General features: G+C 35.6%; 1 protein-coding gene across 1 annotated transcript in view; it reads right to left on the reverse strand.

Moving 5' to 3' along the window:
* Nucleotides 1–3,742: 3,742 nt before the first annotated feature.
* The window catches only part of MICU3 (mitochondrial calcium uptake family member 3), a 42,601-nt gene continuing 20,799 nt past the window's right edge, over nucleotides 3,743–25,544 (reverse strand). Inside the window, exons 9-13 of the mRNA XM_035897832.1 lie at nucleotides 20,928–21,028; nucleotides 18,987–19,158; nucleotides 14,383–14,491; nucleotides 13,251–13,408; nucleotides 3,743–3,853 (exon numbers count right to left, since the gene is read on the reverse strand). Of these exons, the coding sequence (XP_035753725.1) occupies nucleotides 3,743–3,853; nucleotides 13,251–13,408; nucleotides 14,383–14,491; nucleotides 18,987–19,158; nucleotides 20,928–21,028 (651 nt within the window). The remainder of the gene's footprint in view (nucleotides 3,854–13,250; nucleotides 13,409–14,382; nucleotides 14,492–18,986; nucleotides 19,159–20,927; nucleotides 21,029–25,544) is intronic.

A 25,544-nucleotide genomic window follows, 5' to 3' on the forward strand; every position in this document is an offset into this window, starting at 1 on the left:
AAGTGGGCACTAATACTTTTATGGAAAGCTCCTTGCTAATAATAATGTTCCTCTGTGGGAGGAATTTATATGTCAAACTAGTGGTAAAAATTAACATTACCCATTCAAGACTAAAGCACACCCCCATGTATTTAATTGTGTGTAAGAAAAAGAACGTATGTAAGGGCACCATCTGCTGACAGGTTCCGGGTGCCAAATGCTTTCCTGGATTTTCAGATATAGGGGAAAATACTGTAAGTTCAAACCTCACATATATTAGAAAGTATTCATATTAGTTTTGGCTTGATTTTAAGGAGAGTTCAGACTTGGTATTGTTACAAAATAGTTTTGTTTCAGCTTCATTTTTGCATAGTGAGCTTTTGGTCTGATTTTTTTCCTTCTGCAAGTGTTAGTCTGGAGTTCTTTTGCTAGAAAGTGTCTTCAAAATGTCCTCAGTGGGACAAGAGAGCAAGACACATCATTACATAAAGAACATTATGCAATGACAAATCAAAATGAAAAATTCTATTTTTTTTTCCATTTTTGTTTCAATGCATCCTTATTCGGATATTTAGGTGGAAAAGAAGAGATCACGTAGCTATAGAAACCAGGCAGTTTGACCATCAATCTGCTGCCAGTCACTGTTAAATAGCGTTTCTTTTTCTTCAGGCTGGTAACTTTCTATGTCATACAACACAAGAATCTGCAGTGGAAGTAATTCATATTGACTTACTGCCAAAATGCGCAGGGAAGAGCAACTGCCAGCGCGATCTGAAACGTCAGAAGAAGATTAGCGGGGAGCAGCTTGCAGTACAGGATATTCTGCTGGGAACTAGGAATTATCAGAGCTCAGGCAAAAGTTAGTTACTCTCACAAAGCTACCCAAACCTGCAGGTTTAATACTTCGCATTTTATCACAATTTACAGCTGGCCTGGGCGTCAGTGGGCAGTTCCTGAGCATCCACTGAATATCTTCTTATATTATTACAGGTTTCTTAACTTACAGAAGAGAACAAAAGCTGTTTTTACAAAAAGCCTTCATTTATGCAATTTTTCACATAATTTAGTTGCAGCATCCTGCTGCCAGGAATTTGGTGGATTTTGAATAAGGTTTCATTGTGCAGAGTGAGTGCTGCCTATCCGAGGGGTGCCTCTGCAGCAGATGGCATGTCCCATTACTCTGGCTTGTTTTCACCTGTCTGTCCTTGCACTTCCAGCTCTTTTATACAGAATTCTGTGGCAGAAAAGCAAAGCTATCTAAAGAAATGACCAAGAGAAGCAAAAAAGTCTGGTTTTTTGTGATGGTGAGATGCTCTAATTCAAAGCACTTGTACATTCACGTTACACACACAAAAAAAGGATTTTTTAGGACAAAAGAATTTGAATGATATACACTGCAAAGAAAACTAGTTTCAAGTGCATTTATTTTGAAATAAACAAGAATATTATATGCATATATTCATATTAAATAACTTATTATTAAATATGAGAAAAAATGCTCTTAAAAACTAATCTGACACTTTCACATTCTATTTTATATTAAGTGAATATAAGTTAGGAAATATATAGAAAAATGATAAAATTGTCTCAAGCCAGCCAGAAAAGCAAAGTGCACTATTGCCTAGGGCAGTGAAGGAGCAAAACGATGACAGTGCTGCTGCTGCTTCCTCCAAGGGGAGGATCGCTGTGCGTGGGCAGTAGTGATTGCAGAGGAAGGACGGGAACCCCTTCAATAACTCCCTATCCTTTCCTCCCATTTTTTGTCCATCATCACCGAAGTAGCAAATTGGCTTTTGCATATGCTGACAAGAAGCAGTGAGACAGTTTTGCGTACCAAGACGATACACTGAATACAATTAATTCCCTAAATGATCACACAGGGATTGCAGCTTATCCATGTTTTATTGTGTCTTCATCCCAATTTATTTGTTTTTGCTTGCTGTCAGTAGCTTAAGGATGCCAAGGTGGAAATCTGGTAAGTGTTTACCATGAAATATTGACTAAAGTAGCATCCTTCAAAAGCTTTCTGAACTGGCTTTTTCTCAGATAAAAAGTCACAGCTTAGCACTTTTTTTTTTTTTTCTAAGGTTCACAGAGTGGAATTTCTTAAAAACCATCTTCCTTTTCATTTTGTTTTTATTTTTAGCAGAGATGAATCTTGTTATAGATTAAACATTTCTAAACTTAGGTGTACTTACACAGATGCTATACATCTTTTCTATTCACATGTGATGTACAATGGAATTTGAGCAACATGTGCACTAAATATAATTTTGAGAAGTTTGCTTACAGGTATTTGGAGTAATAAAAGATTTAAACCCATTATTTTGGTTCTATTTTAATTGTCAGACTCCACCAACTATTTGCCTTTCTGATAACAACTTCCTGACATTCGTTTTAGCGTATGTATATTCAGCTCAAAATATTTCAAGGCACACATTGTTCCTAGATAGATACAGACTTATTTAATGTCCAGTGAACCTTTTCAAGAAGGATATAAGAAATACGGGCTCATGTTTGTTTGGGTTTAATTCAAACCACCTAACAATCATCTTGAAAGGGAGTAAGGCAAAACACTGCTGCTGAATAGCAAAGGAAAAATTTACAGAATATGAAACCCAAATGTAACAGTGTCCTTACCACTGTTTCAGTAACATCTAAACCTACAGGGCATGAAAGGTCATGGTGGCTACTGGTTGTTATCTGTAGTCTCCATAAACTTAGTAAGGCCTAATTTATGTCTAACATTTGATGCATAATATTCCAATAAAATTACTTAGAGAGTGTTGCTCTGTACTGCTGCATGCATTCATGTTTTGTTTTGCTTTTTTGTTTGACACAAACACAAGTTATTTATCTATTTTTCAGATACTGCATTCCAGAGTAGCAAATTAAACAACTATAACTTCTACTCGGTGCCACATCTTACTTCACATAAAAGTGCACTATTCACAAGAAACACGTGAAGTTTTACTCTACCAGAAATATATCAGTGAACTTATATGTATGGCGATAAAATTTATAAGAAATACTACAAAGTGTGTGTTACTTAACCTGAATTTGAACATTTTGAATTTTCTTCAACATACAGCTCAATAAGACATCTTAAAATCTGTACTATATTTTTTTAAAGGATAAATTAACAAATGTCATAGTAAGACTTGGCGAATCTGAACAGTATAGTTCATACAGTACCTTTCCTAGGTAAATACCTATCATTCACATTATAACCATAACAGCTTTACTCTTTTTAAAGTAACAGCTTTGTTAGCTTCTAAGAATTTAATTTGTACATTCAACTTGTATGGAATTGTTATGCTACTTAGTGTATTCTCATTCCCAATTTAGCACAAACTTTTAATAGTGCTCTTCTGAAAGCAAATTCACAGTCTAAGCTGACATGGGGCAGTTTCTCTTCATTGCCAAAATGTTTGCCTACCCAGGTGTAAAACTTATTTTTGTTTTCTTTTAAATGACAAACATATCTCAAAATAATAAAAAATAATATTAAAATGTATTATTAAATTAATGTATTATTAAAAAAAAAGACTTTTCCCAGTCAGGTGATAGTTTATCATTCAAATAAAATACATACTTAAAAGCGGTTGTAAGAGCTGATGATCACTACATTAAGTGGAAAAGAAGTCCTGTGTTTTCTACTGCAGCTGGAAGATTCACGATTCACCTGGGTTAGTTTGTTCTTCATTAAGAATTCACACGAATAAATAGTTCTAGCCAGTGCAGATAATCCTTCTTTCTTCCTTTATCTCAGCATATCTCGTCTCCGAAATTGCTTCCATAGATCTCTGAGATGTTCACTGGTTACAGTCATCACGCAAGAGTAATATTCCTTCCAACCATACTTTGGAGTCTCCTGTGAAAAGTAAAAAAAAATATGATTGGAAAAAGATATTGTTCCCTAAATTCCTTAGTATTACATTAAATTTGGTTCACACTCACACAAACTAGATACATGTTTTCCTATTAAAATCAGGAAAGATCAAGTACTTCTACGGCTCAGAAGTACTTCTATGGCTCAGAAGTACTTCTGTAGAATGAGGGTCATAAATCCATACATGGGTTAAGAATTCAAAATGCATCCTCACCTCACAGCACACAGTTAGCATTCAACAAATAGCCTATGTATATTAAAAGCTGTAAGACCTTTCCTCTTTATTCAGGTATGTCCTGCTCTCTCTCTAGTTTTGTTTCTTGCTACTTCATGTCAACTGAACGGTTGGACTTGATGATCTTAAAGGTCTTTTCCAACCTAAATGATTCTAACGATTCTATGATTCTATGACTGTACTGAAAAATTCACCTCTAACACCAAATTAAAAGCATAGAAAATTATTGATGTTCATGGAACTGAGGCGTTAACAAAAGCCAAATACAAAATAGGCAGATGATAGAAAAGCTTCTTTATACTAGGTTACTTTAATCCTAAATCTCATTGTAGCTCACTGACATTAGTAAGGGCCCACTGAATGGAGAGGAGTATTGTCCAAAGACTGGCCTGGGAGATTCGCTAGACTCTACACTGCCTGTAGTTATCACTGGATCTCACTATTTCTTTGTTATTCCTAAGTTCACAAGCCTATTTTGATAGAAAATACAGAAAGATGGAGAGGGGCTAAATATTTCAACTGGGGAAAGAGGCTCAGTAAGGAACAGGAATTGCAGTTGTAGATAAGTGAGAAGCTTAAAATTCCAAGTAATTTTACATTGTAATCCATCTTCAAAATTAAGTCCAGTATCTGGAGGCAGATGGTGTCAAGGTGAGAGATTGTCTGATAGCTTGTTTTGGTTGGACTGGCTGAAGAAGCTGAAAATATTGTGACATTGCAGCATTTTAAAATCAACCATTAGAGAGTGAGGCCTACATTTCATTTATTCTTATTACTCATCTTGTATAATTAAAAAGCACAGAACATTATGCAGAAGTTGTAAATACTCAGAAAACAACCTAAGCCACAGCACTATATAATCCAGACTTTAAATGAAATATTAGAAACAATACTTACACGAATGCGTAATTACATTGAGATTTATGGTCAATCTTATGAAAAAAAATGCATTACTTGCAAAATGCATTGCATTATTTAAAAAAAAGCACATTCAGTTGATTAACCAGTGCTTTGAGATATGAATTTATTTTTTATTTTATGAAACAGGTTCAGAGGAATGTTCATGAAAATCAGTAAAAGAAACACTGAAGTACATTAACTGTTCATCTACTTATTTCTAGTGTATGGAGTGTTGTTGTATCTACCCTCAGCGTACCAAATCCATAGAAAGAACATTTTGTCCACATACTCTGCAATGCTTTCACATTTCACTGGAACATTTTCCTACCACTGTACCCAGGTACATTTTTATGGTTCTAGTCAGTTTTAGGATCAAAAGTCTGGGTTCTGTAATTCCCAGTTACTTTTGTAAGATGAGTGGATAAGGCACGCCTATCACACACTTCCTACTTCATTTGCTTTAGAGAAGAGGTAAGCAACAGCCTCTTCAACAAGCAAGCAACGTCCTCTTAGTTCTTTTTAAAAGCTGTCTCTTACGATAGATGTATTCAACTGCTGTATATTAGGAAAGTATGGAAATTCAAAGCTTTCAAAATGTTAACTGCATGACACATCTTAATGTTGCTTGACTGAAGCATTTATAGAAGACAGCAACTTATTGTTGAGACATGACTAGCAATGAGGGCCTGAATTCATGCTTGGGTCTTTCATGTCTTTCTCAAAATGAAATTTCCTTTCCCAGTCAGTCCCAGGACTCTGTAGCTATTAACTGTTACTTCCTAAAACCCTTTAATCAGAAATTTAGAAGCCCCACAAAATTCAGAACATCTGGAAAACAGTTCTTTTAATGCAAAAATCGTAAGATTTTCAAGAAATTACTGGGACTTACAACTTACTTTCTAGATTTACAATTGTGACATCTAATACTTATTTTCAATACTTCAGAAGCGAACAAAATTGGAATTACAGCTGCAGTATCTATTACAGTTACTGAGCACACAAATAGTTTGGCAAACAGTACTTTCAGATGGACTTGAATCCCTCCTGAAGTTGGCCTCTATCATCCTTCGGAAATTAGCTTTGGAAGGGCTTCGTTAGAAATTTCCTAGACGACCCTTCCATAAGGCATTCGAGATAGAGTTCTCCCCTCAGCTCTGTTAGGCAGCTCTCTACTCATGTGTTTTTTTCTGCTCGCCCTGCGGTGTATGCAAAGGCATACCTGCCAGTGCGGAGCCAGGCTGCGGGCCCTGCAGGGAGAGCGATGCAGGGAGACAGGCTCTGGCAAACACCGTCTGAACCACACAGAGCTTGTACAGTTATTCCCCAAGGAGAGATTTTAATTATTTATTATAAGGGTATAATGTTCTTTACGCTGTTATGTAAATTGCATTAGTGCAATTTAGAGATATGTAATGTACAGCACAATGTGCTGTTCATCCCTTTTCAGGGTGCAGATTCAAAGTACGGTATAATCTACGGTACCTACGCCAGTCATCTTAATCTCTTTCATCAGAGTTCTACATTTACCACAGAAAGTATATCAAAGCAGAGACAATGATCTGTACATCTATATCTGGAACGAAGTAAAATTAAGAGTTATTGTATCGCACCTAACTTTGGGATGTAATTGCAGCAGATTTTTGTATTTCACATAGATTTATGTGGTTTTTTGTACATCAGACTGAAATTTCATTTGCCAATTGAAATTGGTCAATTTCAAATCTCCAATGATTCAGTATTTTTATCTTTTCAATTTATAAACTAAATAGAAAATACATTTTTTTTAGAATTATGTAAATTCACTTTCACTCCACACTGTACAGCAAAGACAGACAGTTCTGTTCTCCTCCACAGTAACTAACTCCAAATCACTTCACATGTGTTTTGGCTAAAGTTTCCCTTTCCATTAACTGACACTTGCAACAAACTTTAATAAATATTTACAACAAATTTGAAGAAATACTGTAAGTTAAGTAACACTCTGCACAAAAAGGAACTCAGAATAGCTAACAACTGGATATGTTACTGGAATTTACCACAAGAGACAAGGAGCAGTTGCTCAAGTGAAGAGCAGCAGCTGACTGATGTGTCTGCAGAGACAAGGGAATTTTATGTATTTGAGGTTTTCTTCCTGGTTTCAGTTGAGGTAGTTACTTTTCTTTCTGGTAGCTGGCACAGTGCTGTGTTTTGGATTTAGTACTAGAAGAATGTTGATAACACACGGATGTTTTTAGTTGTTCCTAAGCAGTGCTTACACCAGTCAGGGACTTTTCAGCTTCCCCTGCTCTGCCAGGTGCACAAGAAGCTGGGAGGGGGCACAGCCAGAGCAGCTGACCCCAACTGGCCAGAGGGCTATTCCAGACCATATGATGCCATGCTCAGTATAGAAACTGGGGGAAATTGGCTGGGGGGCAGCAATCACTGCTCGAGGATGTGCTGGGTATCGGTCAGCAAGTGGTGAGTGGTCACATCACTTGTTTTTCCTGGGGTTTATTCCTCCCTCTTTTTTTTTTTTTTCCCTTTTCACTACAATTTAAAAAAAAATTATTTTATTTCAACTATTAAACTGTTCTTCTCTCAACCCATGAGTTTTCTTACTTTTGCCCTTCCGATGTTCTCTCCCATCCCACCAGGGGGGCGAGGGTGAGCAAGCGGCTGTGTGGTACTTTGTTGCCAACTGGGGTTAAACCACAACAGGTTTACACTGCATTCCTGAGCGCACAGGGAACAGATATCCGATGTGTAGTGTAGCCATACTATTATTCAACTTTAAATTTTTTTTCTTGAGAATGACTTTATACAGAATGAACAATATCTCCCGTTATAAATCTCCACTGAGTGTTTTCCTTCCAGTTTACTCCATCTCAAAAGATGAATGAATGAATTTATTGCCTGAATTCAGATCTCTGTCAAGGTGTTGATGTATGTAAACTTTATGCTTTTACCATGGTCTCTCTTCTTCTCACCAAGCTAATTTTATTAGGCTTGAGGATTAGATGTTGGATTCTTTTGTGTCACTGCATTTTGTTCCACCTGGTCACATAACCTTCACTGAAATTACTCAGAAAGCATCATGACTGTACAGCATTTTGCCAGTTTTCTGTAAGAGCTGTTCAATATCTTGAAAAGTTTACAGTTTGAACAATACTTGATATGCAACCACAATGTAGGTTATGGCAGAATTAGCGGGGACAAAAAGACAAAGTACTCCTAAAATGATTTTTAAAAAGACATGGGAAAAGAACAAAGGAAGTTTTGAGAGTCAAAAGTTTCAGAGATGAAGTTACATAAAATTAATCTAAAGCTACGAATTTCCTCCTATGTGCCTGGTGACTTGGATTACTAAAATGTTGAATTATTTCACTAGTCATTTACACTTCCCAGTGCACATTCCTACCTCCCAGAAACCAGTCACTTTGTTGGTTAAGATCAAATTTCCTTTTCTGTTCCTCACATATTAGTACAGTGCTTCAGTATTTGAGTTACACTTATAAAGAGGAAGTATAACTTAAAAAATGTTAATCAAAATAATAAAGAAATAATCCTATGGATGCTAAATGTTATATGTACAAGAAGACTATGCAGATCAAATGTAATTTGTCTTCCTTCTAGGAGGACAAATCAGCTGTATAAGCTTGGACGTGCCCCAAGCCATCTCTACTGATGAATTTAAAATAACCAGCCTGTTCAAAAGATGTGACACTTCACTGTGTGCCCCAAGCCATCTCTACTGAAACCAGCCTGTTCAAAAGATGTGACACTTCACTGAAAAAGAAATGGCACGAAGAGTTTCAGAGAACACAGTTTGGGGTACAGGACATGCTGTGCCATTGGAATAGGTCAATAGTTTAGATATATTCCCTCTCCCTTACCTATCTTGCACAGGACTCTACAAAAGAAAAACATCAAAACATGGTGGGCTACCAGTCTGGGTAAATGCACCCCGCCTCTCATCCTTACAGCCATCACCCCAGATAAACAGGATCCAAGAAACTTCTGCTTAGTTTACCTACATTCCTTGCTTTCCTGCCATGCTGCTTCAGAGTTAGGGAAGAAAGATTTAAATCAGAGGCCCAGCTCACTCAGCGGAGTACGAGTGCTCAGAGAGGCATGTGATAGGAAAGGGGACGATTCAGAAGGTCAGATGCCAATATGCTGATGTATGGAGGCATCTGAAGATGGTTATTTGACAAGAAACCTCAGCTTAATACTGTGCTTCTGTTTATCAGAATTAAAGACAGTCAAACCCTCCTGGCTCCGGAGCGCGAGGTGGGCTGGCTACTCCGCCTTGTTTGTCATAGTGTACATCTCTGTGTTCTTCACCTCTGCAAAATAATGCATCTGGGACCTATGTGAGCTGTTAGCAGCCTTCATAGCAACTACAGCAAAGTCTATGAATATAAACAGGAAAGAAGTACTGGCATCAAAACCTTAAACTGTAAAGGAGAAAATTCTTGCTTTATGTAAGAAGAGAAATGTCAACTAACACATTTCTGCTGTGCCCAGCGTGTGGCAAACAATTTCACAATATGGCTACAGAATATGCACACCCCAGTTATTACACTGAAACCAACAGTACAATCTAATTGTAAGAATGAATATTCATGTAGTGGATATGCAGAAATAGCCATGGTGGTCATGTGTGGGCACAGTGCCGATTTTTGAAAATTGCTGGTACAGCACTGATCGATCCAAAACCACATTACTGTTTTTAGAAGTGTAGCTGTATAAATCAAAGTGGAATTAAAGTTACTGGCAGTCTCTCAGGAAGAAAAACCTGCCTCTACAGTCTTCATTGGTAAATACTTATTAGCTATAAGTATCTGAGAAACTATCTGAAAAGTGGTCACAGGACAGACAGAAAACAGCAACAGAAACTATGAAAGAATACTTTTCCTTCTTTCAAACATAGTACAAGATCATAGCTGGCTTACAAAACAGTGACAGCGCAAGTCAGTCATTGCCAACTCCAGAATAGAATTCTATTGCTTCAGTCAAACACACAACGTGACGCTTTGAGCTACTACATTGCTTACAGTCAGGTAACCCATTCCTGAATTTTGGCACGGGAAACAAAGCAGTGACAGTTTAACATTCAGCCATTCCTGCAAGCATGCCAGCACACTCAGACTGGGCGGCTAACACATACCGTCATTTATCTGCTATAGAGTTCCTTCCTCACGCAGGATTTGAAAGTAGTATACCTCTGTATAGGTTTGTAGCCCTGTGGAGCAGAAGATGGAGAAGTGCGCAGATGCAGACAACATGTGAAGGCAGCCAGAGGTAAGCGTAAGACAACGGTATCATGAAAATACAAAAAAATGGCTTTAAGTGACGAATAGCTAGAAGATACAGTATAGTATGTGCTAGATAAAATGTTTATCAGTCATTAAGTTCCAAATCTTTCAGTTTAAAACCGGAATTTATAAAGGAAAGGGAATCTTCTTATATATTTTTAAATTAAAAAAAAGGAAAGGAAATAACTATTTTAAACCAAACAGCAAGCAAAAATAAAGCTTTTCATGTCTGCACATTTTAGTACGTTTATGGCAATGCTCTGACTGACCACTTGATGGCAGCTTAATATACTAGTTTGTTTCAAACTTCTAAAACCAAAAAAGGTTTCAGATTACACTACTAGATTCCAGAAAGAGAGAAATTTCATTTGATAAACAGTTTGAGACATTTACTTTTCAAAAAACATATCTATAATATATGTTACAATGAATATTATTCTGTTCCTATAAGGGGTAGTACCTGACCTTCCTTGAGTTTGTAAGTTTATGGCTAAGCTTTTAAACAGGACAAAGCTGGTAGGTACTGACAGACCTTTCAGACCTCCAGTTTCACTGGACTTGCTCTTAAATATGTTTGCTTTAGTCAGACTATGTAACCACAAAATGCCCTTTTCCAAAATACATGGTCCTACTGCCAAGCTCTGTGATGCCTTCAAGATTCTTCTGGGCAAACATTTTAGTAAAACAACTTTTAAAAAAGGTGAATTACTAAGTATAAGATGTCAATTGAAAAATCATACTTCAAATCATAGGCCTATTTTTAACTGTTATTTTTAGACGTTTTTATAAACTGATAATCGGAGACTACATTGATTTGGGCAGACATTAATTGTAGGATACTTAACATTAAAATCGGGCATTTACACTTTGCAGACAGGTTCAAAATTCTCACGGCAAAAAATGCCACGTTGCTACAAAATATGGCATAAGCAGAAGCTATACTGTTCTTTTATCTGTATAACGGAACTGACCAAATCTTAATGTGGATTCGAAACAGTTATTACCAAAGAAAAGGTTAGTGATTTGTTAGTTTTGATTTAGCACAAGACAACATCTGAGCCCTCCACACTGTAGGAGCAAGAGAGTAAACTTTTACTTGTCCTGGCCACGCTAAATACTGTGTAACTTTTAATGTACAAACAATAGGAAGAAAATAATGACACTTTGTGCCAATTTTTTCTGGGCAAAAGGTTCTTATGTGTTTTATTCTTTTCATTCTAAAGCAAGATTGGCTTGGGTGGGGGTGTTTTTTTAAACTGAAAAGGCAAATTTTTGCAGAATTTTTGCTACCACCTGCTCTTGGAAAAATCAGGTTTGTGTGACACTTACGAAAACTTACTGGAAATTGTAATTCCTAAGTTTGGTACTGTAATTGTCTTAGAATACTGCTGATTAGTGAAGAGAATGCATTTTTCTGAATAATCTAACAAGTCGGCATGTAGGCATGTCTGAATATAAATGAATTATATGACCAAATCATGATCATCTCCAATGCAATCCAGGAGATATCTCATATCTAATTAAAATTAGGCATATAATTTAGGAAAGACCATGCTATTCTTCTGAACATCCTTGGCTATCCTTTATAGATCTTCTATAGTCCACCGGAATATTTTATAGTGGCCAAGGCAAACGAAAGCTACATGCATAAGACTGAGTAGTGCTGGATGATATAGGTTCTTAAGGATTGTATGTGATTTCTGTCATGCATTTTGTGAAATAGAAACATGTAATACATTTACAAAAATTACTTAGTAAGCAGACTGTTTTCTGGTTAAATTAACATACACTGCACACTTACAATTAGTAAACAATTAAAACATATAGCTGAACATCTTGAAACAGTTATGAAACAATCATCATTCCCACACCATAATAATAGGAATTGAGGACCAACAAGGAAATAAGTTTGTTACAAATACAGTGGTTGTCATCCACATTTTACATTTGATCATATTATTACAAAAATAACAAGTAAACTATTAGACTCAACACCACTTCACAGAAAGTTCTAAAATTATATTTAGGAAGCTAACTAAAAATTGCTAAAATTACATTACAGAAATAACATACTGAAATGTGAATTTAGGAACCATAATACAGTTTAAGATTTATGTCTAAGATTAGGTTGTCAGTAAGAACACCATTTTACATTTAGTTAAAAATGTTAACGCCTGTCATATGAAGAAAAATATGTGACTTTTATTGATCATATTCTAATTAAAAATATTTCTACTACTATAAAATTCCCCTATACTACACAGAACCTGAAGAGGGCAGCAAGGCCTACACATTCACCTAAAAGGCAAAGCATGGTTTACAAGCTTGTTCCCTATGAAAATTTTCTGCAAGTAATTTCCTGCCCTCTAGGTTCTTGTAATTTAATATATTAGATACAGGGTTAAATTATCAAAAGGAGCTTTGAACTAGAATATAGCATTGTTCAGCACCACTTCACTAATACTTTATTTGAAAACTAAAATTATCTTCTGCTGCAACTCTTTCCAACAGTCATTATCAAGATTTGGTATTTTAAATAACGTTTTATAAGAGCCAATGATTGACCTTTAATCAAACCGCCCAAATTTGAGAAAGACAAACTCTTTTCCCTGCCAACCACCCAGACATAATTGATACCCTTGTTAAAATTCTTAATGCCAATCTATCAATCACACAATACAGAAGAAATTATAGTATGCAGAGGATTTCTCATCTCCAGTTTGGTTTGTGTACCACAAAAGTACATTATATCCTCTATGTATTGCCTTCTACTAAAACAGTAATGAATTTAAGAAGGAATTTATCTTACAGACTGCTTCAGGATTTCTATAAAACATATGTCTTTAAACATACACACTGTTGCAACCTACTGGTGCTACAGGTGCTAAAGTAAGTACTGGTAGGTAGTAAAGTCATCTAAGATAATTATAAAAATTAGAATCCTTACCCTAAACCCTCGATTGAGTCTGTCTTTCATAATGCCGATAAATTCTTTATAACTCAACTGGTCATCTCTGTCCACATCAAAAATCTTGAACACTGTGTTCACCAAATGTGGCGAAAGCTTCACACCTGTGGCTACATACACAGCACGTTTGAATTCATCTGCGTAAAGAGAACATCAGAAGAAAAAATAAAATACATTACTCCAATCCTACTTTGTGGACAACATATTATGAAATACAAATAAACTTTTAACTTCAGTTTTCACATTTAAGCACTCAAAAAAATAAGGAAATGTGAAAATTAGGATTGAATTTCACAGTTCTAAACCAAGTAGTTCTCAACTGATATAAAATGATACTGCTTAATTGGTATACATTATTTTACACGGAAGATAACAGTCTATATACTATGTGTACTAACAAAATTAGAAAATCATATTAAAATTAAACCTATGTTACATATATACTGATGGCATTTACTTTATTGACACAAACCAGAACCCAAGAAATAAAGCACAGAGAAAACAGTATACTCCTTTGGTAAGGCCACATGAGGTAGGACTGTGTTGGTGTTACTGTGTCAGAGCCACGAAGATGCTACTTGAGGAGACCACACAAGTCTAACCACTTCACATATTCTTCTTCTTGCACTCCCAAGCATCTCAACTGTTGTATTAAAGATTTTAGTCAGTACATACCTGCCTAGTTCTTTCAGCACCTACTTACTGATTTGTTCAAAAATCTGTCTAACCCCTCTTCGGACCTTCTGACACTGTTTCATTCTACAACCTTCGTAGAAGGCCAGATTCCAGATGCCTACTGTGTAAAGAAATGGTTTTGTTTGCTTTAAACTGATCTCCTACTGGTGTCATCAGTTGCCTCTTAACTCTTGTATTGTAGGATTTGATGACCAACTATTCTGCATTTAGCTTATCCACCACTTTCATGACTCTGTAAAGCTTTATCGTATCTCTTATAACTAAGCCTTCTCCTCTCAAAGCTGGAGCCCTAGCCTTTTTAGCCTTTTACCTGAGACATTAAAACTACAAACTAGGAATTAAAAAACATTTTCATATTTTTGTCAACAGTTCTGTATCTTTATCAACATATTGCTGTAAAAATATAAACACTTACCTTGACCTATGGAACGACTTGCAAAATTATACATTTGCATTGCAATTGTAAAGTCTTCTAGGTTGTTCAAGAATTGGAAAAATGATCTGAACTCATCAAATGTGATACCCTAAAAAATAAAAGAACATTATGCACCATAAAAGTTATCAGTAGTGATGACAACTGAATAAATAAACCTTGCAGTTACATATGTCTATTCCATTTAAGAATAGATACTACACTCACTGAAAAAAAATAGAGATTTGTACTGAAAGTCAATAAAGTAAAGAATTAGAGTCTCCTGAGGAATGCAAGAATCCTCTTTGCCACTGCAACGGATAGCAAATCTCACCCAAAAAGCAGTCAAAAATATTATTCCATTGCTTAAGGCAATCTTTAAGAATTCCAGGATTATTATGATACAGCAGTTAATATTGAGAATAGAAGTCTAGGTTTGTGTGAATATTGGAATATGTTTGCTACTGAAAACCTGCAACCCACTATTATATATATGCGAGTGTGTCTGCTCACATAAATAAATTGAATGAATTCGTAAATAACATGTTATGATCTAACTTAAGCTCTGTACTTTAAGGTGAAGTTTTTACATACCTAGATGTAGACACCTAGGTCTCTTCACCTGATACTCCAAATATCAAGTATTGCAGGGTTTGTCCAGCTTTTTAAAAAATCTTTTGCATTTTGACCAGACTTCAGAATATCTTCTGTGAAAGTTCCTCTGACAATGCTGTTGTTAAAAGAGCTTATTTTTTCTTCTTTCCTTATGATATGTGTTCTACTTTTCTCTCATCTTAGCTACAAATCCAAAGACCCAATAAACTATCTCTAAAGCAATTTTGGAAGAGACCTTAAACAGAGAATTTGAATTAAGCGAGGACCATAGCCTATATCTCATTCTCCATGGTCTGTCAGCCATTCTGAACATTGGATGGCATTCTTCATCAAACCTTGATCTCCACGGCCTCCTTTAACTATCATCCCTGGCTACTCTTCTGTCTGCTTTTATCCTATTTAACTACTTCTCCCTGATAATAAACCTGAAGACAATAGAAAGACCCGTGAGCGTTTCTGTTCAAACTAAAATCTTGACCTATGTCTCTCTTCAGAGATATGCATAGTCATTATGGCATGGTGAAACACAGAAAACATACTGAAGTCGGTTTATGACAGAAGAGAAAACAGCAGAGGTTGGGTGTAAACCTGTATGAGGCAGCAAAGTACTGTGGTAAATGTGGCAAACAACATAATATTGTTAAAATAAAAGACTTTAATAGGCCTCCACCCACTTGAGATGTAAACAACTGCTTTAGTTATCCTACTTAAGCTCTAGCTAAGATTTATAAACTGTTTGATTGGAGCGCTTGACCCATCTCCATCATGAATTGCTTTTCTCAACAAGCATATTTGTTCTCTGTTTCACCCTTTGCAACTGGGAGGAAACTCAGACACAAACAGAACCACCTCCTTATTCTCCTTTAAATTTTTCTCTTAAAAGCTTAATTTGCTAATACTAACCAATACTGTCTTCTTTTTTTGTTGCACTTGACATTTAATAGTTTATATCCACGTTCTGTTTTTTGCACTCTGTTTAAACTGAAAAATCGCTGGGACTGGAATAATTTTGTCACATATTTATGACATACCTAGATCAGTGAAACTTCCGTCCCCAACTAGGATGGCTCAGGTACTATGGCAAAATAGCAATAATAGCTGTAATAGAAAATGGCCATCAAAGTCTTGAGCTGACATTTTTAGGTTCATAATGGTTTTTTAAAATCCTTAATTTGCACAATTTTGTCTGTAAAGATTCTGAACATAGGAGATACTCCAAGAGACCAGGCTACTGCAAAAATTCTGGTTCTTTCCATGTAACTAGAGGGAAGATGACCAGTCTAGATGGAAAGTAGCCCTTGCATAGGTAAGGCTGAGAACCATTGGTCTACAAACAAGCCTTTTTGCAGCTTCAGTGTTTCCAGTAGTGATGCAAACTGCTGCCGTGAGTTGACACTGGAGATGAAGCAGGGAGATAAAGGAGCCACAGCTGCAGTCCATGGCTAAACTGTTCATACTCCACAACATATTAGCAATAAGAAAAATATCTGGCTTGATTTAAGAGTTCTACAATTCCCGCTGAAATCATCTGCAATCATACATGTTTATTTCCTCTCGGGGAGAACCAGCAAAGGACACAAAAGAAGCAGAAGGGCAGGCAAAATGACACTCAAACAGAGTTGGCATACAGCATTCTACTGTTTCTCTCCTTTCCTAGGACCATATTTTATTCAACTAGTAACTGTAATAACATACCGTATTTGCCATACGTTTTGCATTTTGGCATCAGAAATTATCTACATGTAGGTAACCCAGAAGTTCCCTACTGGAAACTTTCATTTTCTATGAAAAGGAAACTAACTTTTTAAATTTATTTGGACAGATTATATTTTACTACAGCAAAGAAAACTGTTATAATAATGCACCAATACTGTTAAAAATGCATAGACTTTCTTTAGGAGCTGATATTTGTAGTAATTCAAGATGCCAGCTTAAATTAATCACTATCTGGCATCTAGTTAGTAAAAGGAAGAAAACAGCCTGTGAGCAGGCAGCAGGCCAGCTCAGCATTTTAACATGACTACAGTACACCAAATGATCACCAGGTTGCTTTAGAGGCTTCTACATACAGCGCCACAAAAGATTAACATTGCCAATTGTGAGAGGAGCTGCCTATTTCTTTACAGACCAGACTAATTTTTCTTCTAAATGGAACCCTCTGGTTTGTATTAGTATTGCAGTGTATCACTGCAATAAAACAGAGAATATATATTTTAATTTTTGAATTATGTAATTACAAGTGCAAACAAAGTGCAAACATATGAACAACGCCTCCGTGGTAATAAGAGGCAAAGTCCCATTCTCAAAAGCCTGTGGCCAGCACAGGAGACTGTCACAGGGATTTACTTTCTCCACTGTACTGACAGCACATTTACCAAGCCAGTGATGTGGAGATACGGAAAATGGCAATGTCTTGTTTTACTTAGTGGAGGTATAGCATATAACATACAGATATATGGCACTGGTCAAGTGCCAGGATATTCCCAGAATAAGCAAACCTGTAACTGTGTTACACAGCTTTCTACATGGAAATTTTCCTTAGCTGATGGTCCCATCAGAGATCAGAAGAGGAAACTACTATGGAAGACTTGCTATCAGAACAGTGGCATTGGAAGACTTAGAGATGAGCTTCAAAGAATACTCCCTTTTGTTTAAAAGAAAGTGTCGGTATGTATATTTACTTAATCAACTTCACTTTCGCCATTCAGAGAAGTATTTCTCTGTACCTATGACTGTCATTATTTTTCAGTTACCCAAGTGATATTTATATCATTGTTGTTATACAAGCCCCAAAGTGCTTTTTTTTCAGATTTCCATATATATGGAAATCTTTATTTCACCCTAACCAAAAAACATCTGGGAACCATGCAAAAAGAGCTTTATACCCTTTCTGTTGCACTTTCTTGGCTTTGAATATTGAAAGCTGTGAAGACCTTTTAGAGTAGTTAGAACTGAACACCTCAGGCAGCTAGACTGGGAACTCAGAAAGGGTCAGTGAGAAGGAGCTCTGATCCCAATCTTACCGCTTCATCTTACACCTAATCTGGTGCAAGAGAGACAGCCCCGCTTTCCCTTTCCACTCCCCAGCTATATTTATCTCTCAGTGGACCACGGGAAAAATCAGATAATCAAGTTATTTGAACAGAAAATTGTTAATTTTTAGAGTGTTTCTATCAGGTCAGCTGACTGATCTTACTTGGTAGACTGAAATTACAATGTCATTTCTCAAATAAAAAAAACCAAAAACTGTCCAAACCGATTTATTTTTCTTCACAAGCTCTGCTGTCAATGCTATCAAAATATATAGCTATTGAAAGAGTTAAGAACTCTAAGACAGATTAATCTGATCTCCTTCTGTAAACACAAATAGGAGTATATCCAAAACATCCCTTATTTCAAGGGCTACTTTAAACATTATGCTATCGATTACCATTGATGCATAGTTGCCACTACATTTCTCTCAGATACACTTCAGACAACACATTTGTTGTTAAACAAATGAAGGACTATCTACCTCATGTCCTTTACTGTTTTTATTATCTTTTCTACCTCTTCAGCCACTAGTAAGAACCACATACCCCTCAATAATTATATACAACTGATCCATTAAGACTATAAAACAACTAGATAAAGGGTGTCAATGTTACTTCTGAAGAGGTGCTATTCCAGTGGCACTGCAAAGGAGAAGTAAGAAAAAAAAGGGGGGGGTTTAATGCCTCATTGCTAGAAAATTGTTCAAGTCTTATGGTTTTTGCTATTTAAATGGAATTTTCATGTCATATAAAGCTTTGTTATCTAAATTTCAAAAATATTACTAGCTAAATCCTATGGAACATAATTCTATGCTATTTATTCTTCTACTTTTTATTTAGCAAATAACCTGAAAAACACGTCAGTTTTTCTGAAAAACTTCAGTCCAACAAGGCTGTTTTCATCTTGATGACACTAGGACTGGATGCTGTGGCCTATTGCTGTCCTAGCTAAACAATTACCTTTTCTTCAGGAATCCTGCAGCGCATATTTTCCAGGTAACTTGATGTATTTTCCACATTTGTATACCTCAGAAGAATATGGGCAAAGTCTTCCTCACTGATGGTGTTCATCCCATTAGAGTAGGAAAGGAATTCTATCTCTAGAACCTCAGTTTGCAGGTTATCCATAAATCTAGAGCACAACCATAAAGATGAAGAAATGGTAATACTTTATATTTATACTATTCATGTCCTTAAAAGACTCATAGAATATAAAGCCAAATAGCATTATACCAATTAGTTCCCTTTTCATAGCACTGATGGTAAATCTGGTAAATCCCTTATCCATGTTGACATATTTTCTAACCAATACAACAATCTTAATTCAAAGATGAATTGTTTTAGTAAGGATTAAAATTACTTATTACTTATATTTCTGATTTACTTCTAGTTTGCTTAATTTTCTTCTTCAGTGGGTCACTGATCTTTATTTTTCTATGCTAGACTGAAAATTCCATCATGGTACTAAATGAATTCGCAAAATTTATTCCCCATATAGTTACTTACAAATTGCGATAAACCTTACCTTTCTCTTTTTAACAAGCTAAGTATGATGAGCTCCTGCAGCCTTTCAATCTCAAACTTTTTTTTTTTTTTAATACTTCACTATTCTTATGATATTTCTGTAAACTCTTCCCGACTTAACAACATATTTAGTATATTCTGGACACCAAAACTCAAAATATACTATGGATCAAATATAAAACTAGCTATATATAAAAAGGAGATTCTTAACTTCCCTGATTCTGCTTGATGTCCCAGTTGTACAACCAAGGATGAAATTAGCTCCCAGCACTGGGAGCTCATGTTCATCTGACTGTCAACCACAACCTGTAGCACTTCCCTGTTACAGGTTCCCAAGAGTTACCATCCTGTAGACATTGCGTGCAACACTCCTTCCCAATACATAAGAACTATGTATTCTAAGAACTATAAGGAGCTCAAATCAAAAGGATGCCTAGGCAAAAGTATAAGTGCAAGGTAAATGTACAATAATATTTCCCTCACCAATCCACAGTTGATTTTTGATTTTTTGAGCTGGTAAGGTAGTGTTGAATAAAACTTGATGGATCCCTCTTTCATGAATATGTCTGCTAGGTTTTAACCTCTTTAGCATTCACAACGTCTTATAGCAATAGATAGACATTTTAACTAGATGCCTTTTTCAAAAGTACCTTCTTTTCTGGTTCTTGTTTTGAACTCCCATCATGATTTCACCTGATGACACAGTTTTTATATTGTGTCAAATACTTCCTGAATACTTTTCATGACATACATAATTTTAATGCAAAATATTTTGCAAACATCTAGTTGATTAGAATGCACAGTTAAATGATAACTATAAAGACAACAGGTATTGAGAGAGTATTTACTGAGGAAACAACAACCAAACACTGTATCTCTTTCTATCACAAAGAAATATACATTTTTGTGGCTCTGTTTTTATGGCACTCTCCCTCTATTTTTAAATTCTACTTTAACTGGTGCAATAATTAAACCAATAGCTTCCACTGTGCTTTAACTTTTTCCCAGAAGAAGCTTGTTCTAAGGTGTCTACACAATATCTTCAGAAAAATATTTACATTTAAATATGTCCCTACGAGCAGAAAAAAATTCCTACATAACAGTAAGGACAAGGTTGGGGTATAACCTCTCCACCCCAAACCAAATATGCATACAAGTGCTAACAAACTTTGCAAATGCAGCAGCATCAGCACAGGACTTTTTATTGCTGGTCCACTTATTGTTCTGTTTTGCTTTTCGTATATATAAGACACACAAGGGGAACATAAACTTTATATACATGTCTGCAGAAACTATGTATATAGTAATATAATAGACATTAATTAGAACAAGCATGCAAGTATTTTTTTACAAGGAATTAATAAAGTTGAGACTCACCTATAAAAATCTTCAAAGTTCAGTTCAGCTTTTCCTTTCTTGCCGAAGAAGTGTACAAGCAGTGTAGTATCTGATAGTGAACTTGAAATATCATCAGCACGCTTAAATATTAGAATAAAAAAAATTAAAGGCCATGATTGGATCAGTTACAGAAGTATAATCCAAGAATCCCTATCATCACATCAGACTTTTCTATTAAAAGAGTTTGTGTTTTATGTTCAGAGTCTTAAAAAAAGACTTTAGTATTAAAATCCATTACATTAATTTAGTCATGCAATTTTCACACAAAATAGCACTAGGCTGTTAATTGCATTTAGTAGAAAACACTTAAAACAACAATATAATATAATGGAAGCTGCAATGAAGGGGGGAAAAAGCATGAAAAATAAAACCAGAAACTCTTGAGGGAAAAAAAAAAGTTCTAGTCAGTTGAGGTAAGCCATAAAAATAACTCCCTTTGTACACAACCTTCTTCCCTTCTACTATGCAACTACAAAGAAACTAAAGGAAGTTACTTCATATACTCTTACTTTATATTTCAAAATTATTAAGTATGGGTTTGTATTCAAAACCATTCACATTAGTCAAGTGTACTTCATATGATTCTTTTCTATAAGTAGCAGATGACTACGGTTTAAATTTTATTGCCCAAATATATTTAAAACAGAATTGTAAGAAATCTTGAAATAATGAAGTAATATTTTGACTCGTTCTCTTAAGAATGTTCCTCATCAATCCAAGTATGCAGTCTCTGCATCAGACAGGAATCTTTAAACATGTACTAATGTGTTTTCCTTAATAAATAACTATCAACTTTGAAGGCACAGAATCAGAATAGTAAAACCAACTAATTTTGACCATTTGCAATAGCACAAATTGTAAATAGGAAGACACTATCATCAGTATATAAACAGAAGTAACTATCTATCTTCTGCGTATACTGATGGTGCAATGTTTCACTTTTGCACTACATATTCACTACCCTTAACTCTTGTGTATGTGCATTGATTTTACCTCTTTTACACATAAACTCTTGATATACTGAAGAGCTAGAAAAATAATTCAGTAATATAAGGCTCTTAAATAAGCCATAGTATTCCACCATGGCAATGTCCTTCTGGCACTCATATGCATCTGCCAACATTTGAAATTCAAAAAGTAATATATTTCATCTCCTTGCTGTACCTGCCTAGGGAGATCCTTCTGTCCAAGCTCTCATTTTTCTTACAAAGACAAGAACTTATGAAAAGCGAGGAGTGGGAGCCAGTAGTCTCTGCTCTTCCTAGGCAAGCTACCACCCAGCATCATCGTATTTTTGTGGGAGTGTGCCTGCTGAATACACAGTACAGAAACCTAGCAGGTGTCTGGGAGATGTAACATCACTAATTCATCACCATGACAGATTATAAACCTATGAGACTTACTGTTAAGTATAGAAAACTTTGTACAGATCTATAAAGGTCTGCATATACAAATCTGCAAGCTGCATTCAGAGTCCTTTAAGTCTGACTTTATTTCAGAACTGAAGAGGCTCTAAATTTATAACAGACAGAGAAACTCTAAATGAAGAAACTAGGAAGAAATTTTGAACAGTATGGAGTAGTTCAACATCATGTACCATGAAAAACCACTTCATATCTACATTCTCTGAAATATACTCTATTATTTTCAAATTCACATACTGATTTGTAAAAAAATGTAAAATGCAATATCCATTAAGAGTATTTATGTATCAACAAGGAAAAACATGAGGCAGTGACAACACAAATCCTTTCCTTTCAACATCCAAGAACTAAAGAAATGAGAGAGACTTTTCTGTACTTTAGTATAATCAGTTTAGGATTCTCAAGATTGTATTTCATGTACTCTAGCTTCCTCTTTATTCTCATATTCTTCTCCAGGGAGAAATAAGATGACATAGTGTATAACAGGTAGAGAGATATTTCATGTTCTTCAATTAAGACAGCTCTGCTCTTCGAGTGAGCAAACTAATTCAGAAAAGTAATCACTATTTGTCTTTTAATATTGTTATCCTCCACTACAGGACACAATATACTGAAATGCAGATACCCTGATTTCTTATGTCTTTTAAGCAATTAAATCCCTAAGCACATTCAAACAATTTCCCTCAAGTACACTGAAAAGGTATCAAATGTTAAATTACAGCCTTTCATCTTGCAAAAACATTTCAAAACCTTAGACTTAGGTTGCATTCATCCATATCTAAAGAACCATTTAAAAAATCCAATCTGCAAGTCTTTTCACAATTCCCACTTGGTCAGCCTCTCCAAATGAAAAAACCCCATACAAAACCCTCACCCCAGAAACTCAACCCAGTATGCTTCTCTGCAGAATTGCAGGCAACTGAAAACTATTCCTGTGCTCCTTCTGCTTTCAGAGCATTATACAAATTCTCTCTTTTAAGGGGTGAGGGTAAAAACAAAAGCCTTAATAATTTAAACCTATTATTTATTGTTCATAATAAAATGAGTTTTGTATTTTAATCAGTGAAAATGCAATGACCATACCTGTTTCCATACATACAAATATGAGACTTGCTTTTGATCTAATATATTTTGAAGTTTTTAAAATGAGCATAAAACCCTGCCTCGCTTCTCTTTACCTTTTCACTAACTGCAATACAAATACAGGTAAAGAGACAAATAGGAGAGACAAGTGTTTCAGTTACATTATTGGCTTACTGTGCAATGGCAACATCATTTCCTCCCATTTTCCTAACCTGAAGAGCAGTATATATATTTTTTTAATATTCTGCAAAAATACTTTCAAGCTTTTGATTAAGGAGAGTTGACTAAAAGTAAGTTAAACTCATGAGCAATGGTTAACTTGTAGCAACATATTCTGAGAATGAAGTATGCATATTATGCTTTGAGTTATTAAGAGCTTTCTTACTGCAAGTCCTTGATTTTTCAACAGTGATAATAACCCTACTGATTTCCAGTTTCATTTAGTAATTTAAGAATAAACCCGCAAACTGAACACAGTGGTAAATGGCATATTCCAACAGGATGGTGTAGTTGCTTTAAATTAGGAACAGCAGAAACAACACAGTAAACTGTCCTGGGAAGAAACTGGATTTGATAAATAACTTTTTTCACCCAAAGAGACCTTGTAAGTTGATTCTCATAGCAATGAACCTTATTTACTCTCCTTTTCAACTTACACAAGGCCTTCTCAAAAGGCTCTGAAACAACACAGACTCCAGTGTCACCTAGCTTTATGCCACTTTCTTAGTACAGATGGCTATAGTATCATTCAGATGTGAGAGTACCTGGGAGGGATAAGCATATGGATGAAAGCCAGCCAGCTCAAACTTAAACCAAGCAAGATAAAGATGATTATGGTGAGAAATGGCAAATTCTTAGTGGAGCAAATGAAGGAAAATTAATTCATTTTATGAAAAAAATTGTAAGTGAGCAGAGAGACTTTTTATACATTTTACAGACAATTTAAATCAATGTTTATTTAATATAGCTGCTGTTAAGCTTCAATTACATTGTAGATTACAGATACTAGCCTGAGGCATCAGATGTAGAAAATCTCTCTCTCTTCAAATTAAAGGCATGTGGAGATTACCAAACTTAAGTCCATCTATACTTGGGACTAAATTCATGCCAAATAACTTTGGATTATGATGACAGTTAATTCAGAAAACTCAGTGCCCCAAGCTCCTTAAATAGTCAACAAAAAGAGCAGCTCTCTCTGCCTTCTGTATCTCCCTCAGCTGACTAGACAGGAACACTGATGTTCCTGAGCTTTAAAATTGGGTGGAATAAATAAGGACTAATAACTGGACTGAGGAGCTCATCAATATAAAAGCAAGGAAAGAAAGGCTGGGTATACTGCTTTACTGCAGGATTACTATGAATGTATTATCCTATGAATATTGCTATAAATATTGGTCTAAAACTCAAGTTCTGTAACACATCTTGTTTCGTTCAAAGGCAAATGAAGCTGACAGAGGTACAGGGAAGGCCTATGTGATACCTGGGACATGTAGGTTCTACCTTAAGAGAAAAATCAAAGACCTTGCTTCGTTTAGCCTACAATAATTAAAACTGTGGGCTATGACTACATTTATAAACACAACCATGAGTAAGAAGATTAACACCAAAGAAGAAAAAGCCCTACAAAAATTAAGGGACAACAGACTGGTGTAAAGGGATTATGAGTAAATGTAGCCTGGAAATTAGAAAAAGTCAATCCAAGTCCTCAGGTTATTCAAGAGCTTCTGCAGAGGAACAGCAGGGACAAAACACTAATTACTTTTAATATGGAGCAAGCATTGCTTATGAAGCAAAGAAAAAGCCTGTTTTACCCTGGAGGTCCGTTTCAGTTACACGTTCTTTTCTCATTATGATCCTGCTTATGAAGCATGGGACTTGAGCCCAGAGAGTCAGTGGGGAGTTGCTGCATGTCCGTTAATGCCACAACCAGCAGAGCAATCACCCTCACTGTATGGGGCACAGACAAGCCTAAATGATCTAGTTTCTAACTCTCTTAAATGAACAGTACAAATAAATGTCTGACTCAATTGTCTGAAAGCATACCGTGAAACAAGAATCTGAACAGAATTTAAATAACTACGGAAATTAA

This window comes from Egretta garzetta, unplaced genomic scaffold, assembly GCF_000687185.1.
Source record: "Egretta garzetta isolate BGI_Z169 unplaced genomic scaffold, ASM68718v1 scaffold46, whole genome shotgun sequence".
Classification (NCBI taxonomy): Eukaryota; Metazoa; Chordata; class Aves; order Pelecaniformes; family Ardeidae; genus Egretta; species Egretta garzetta.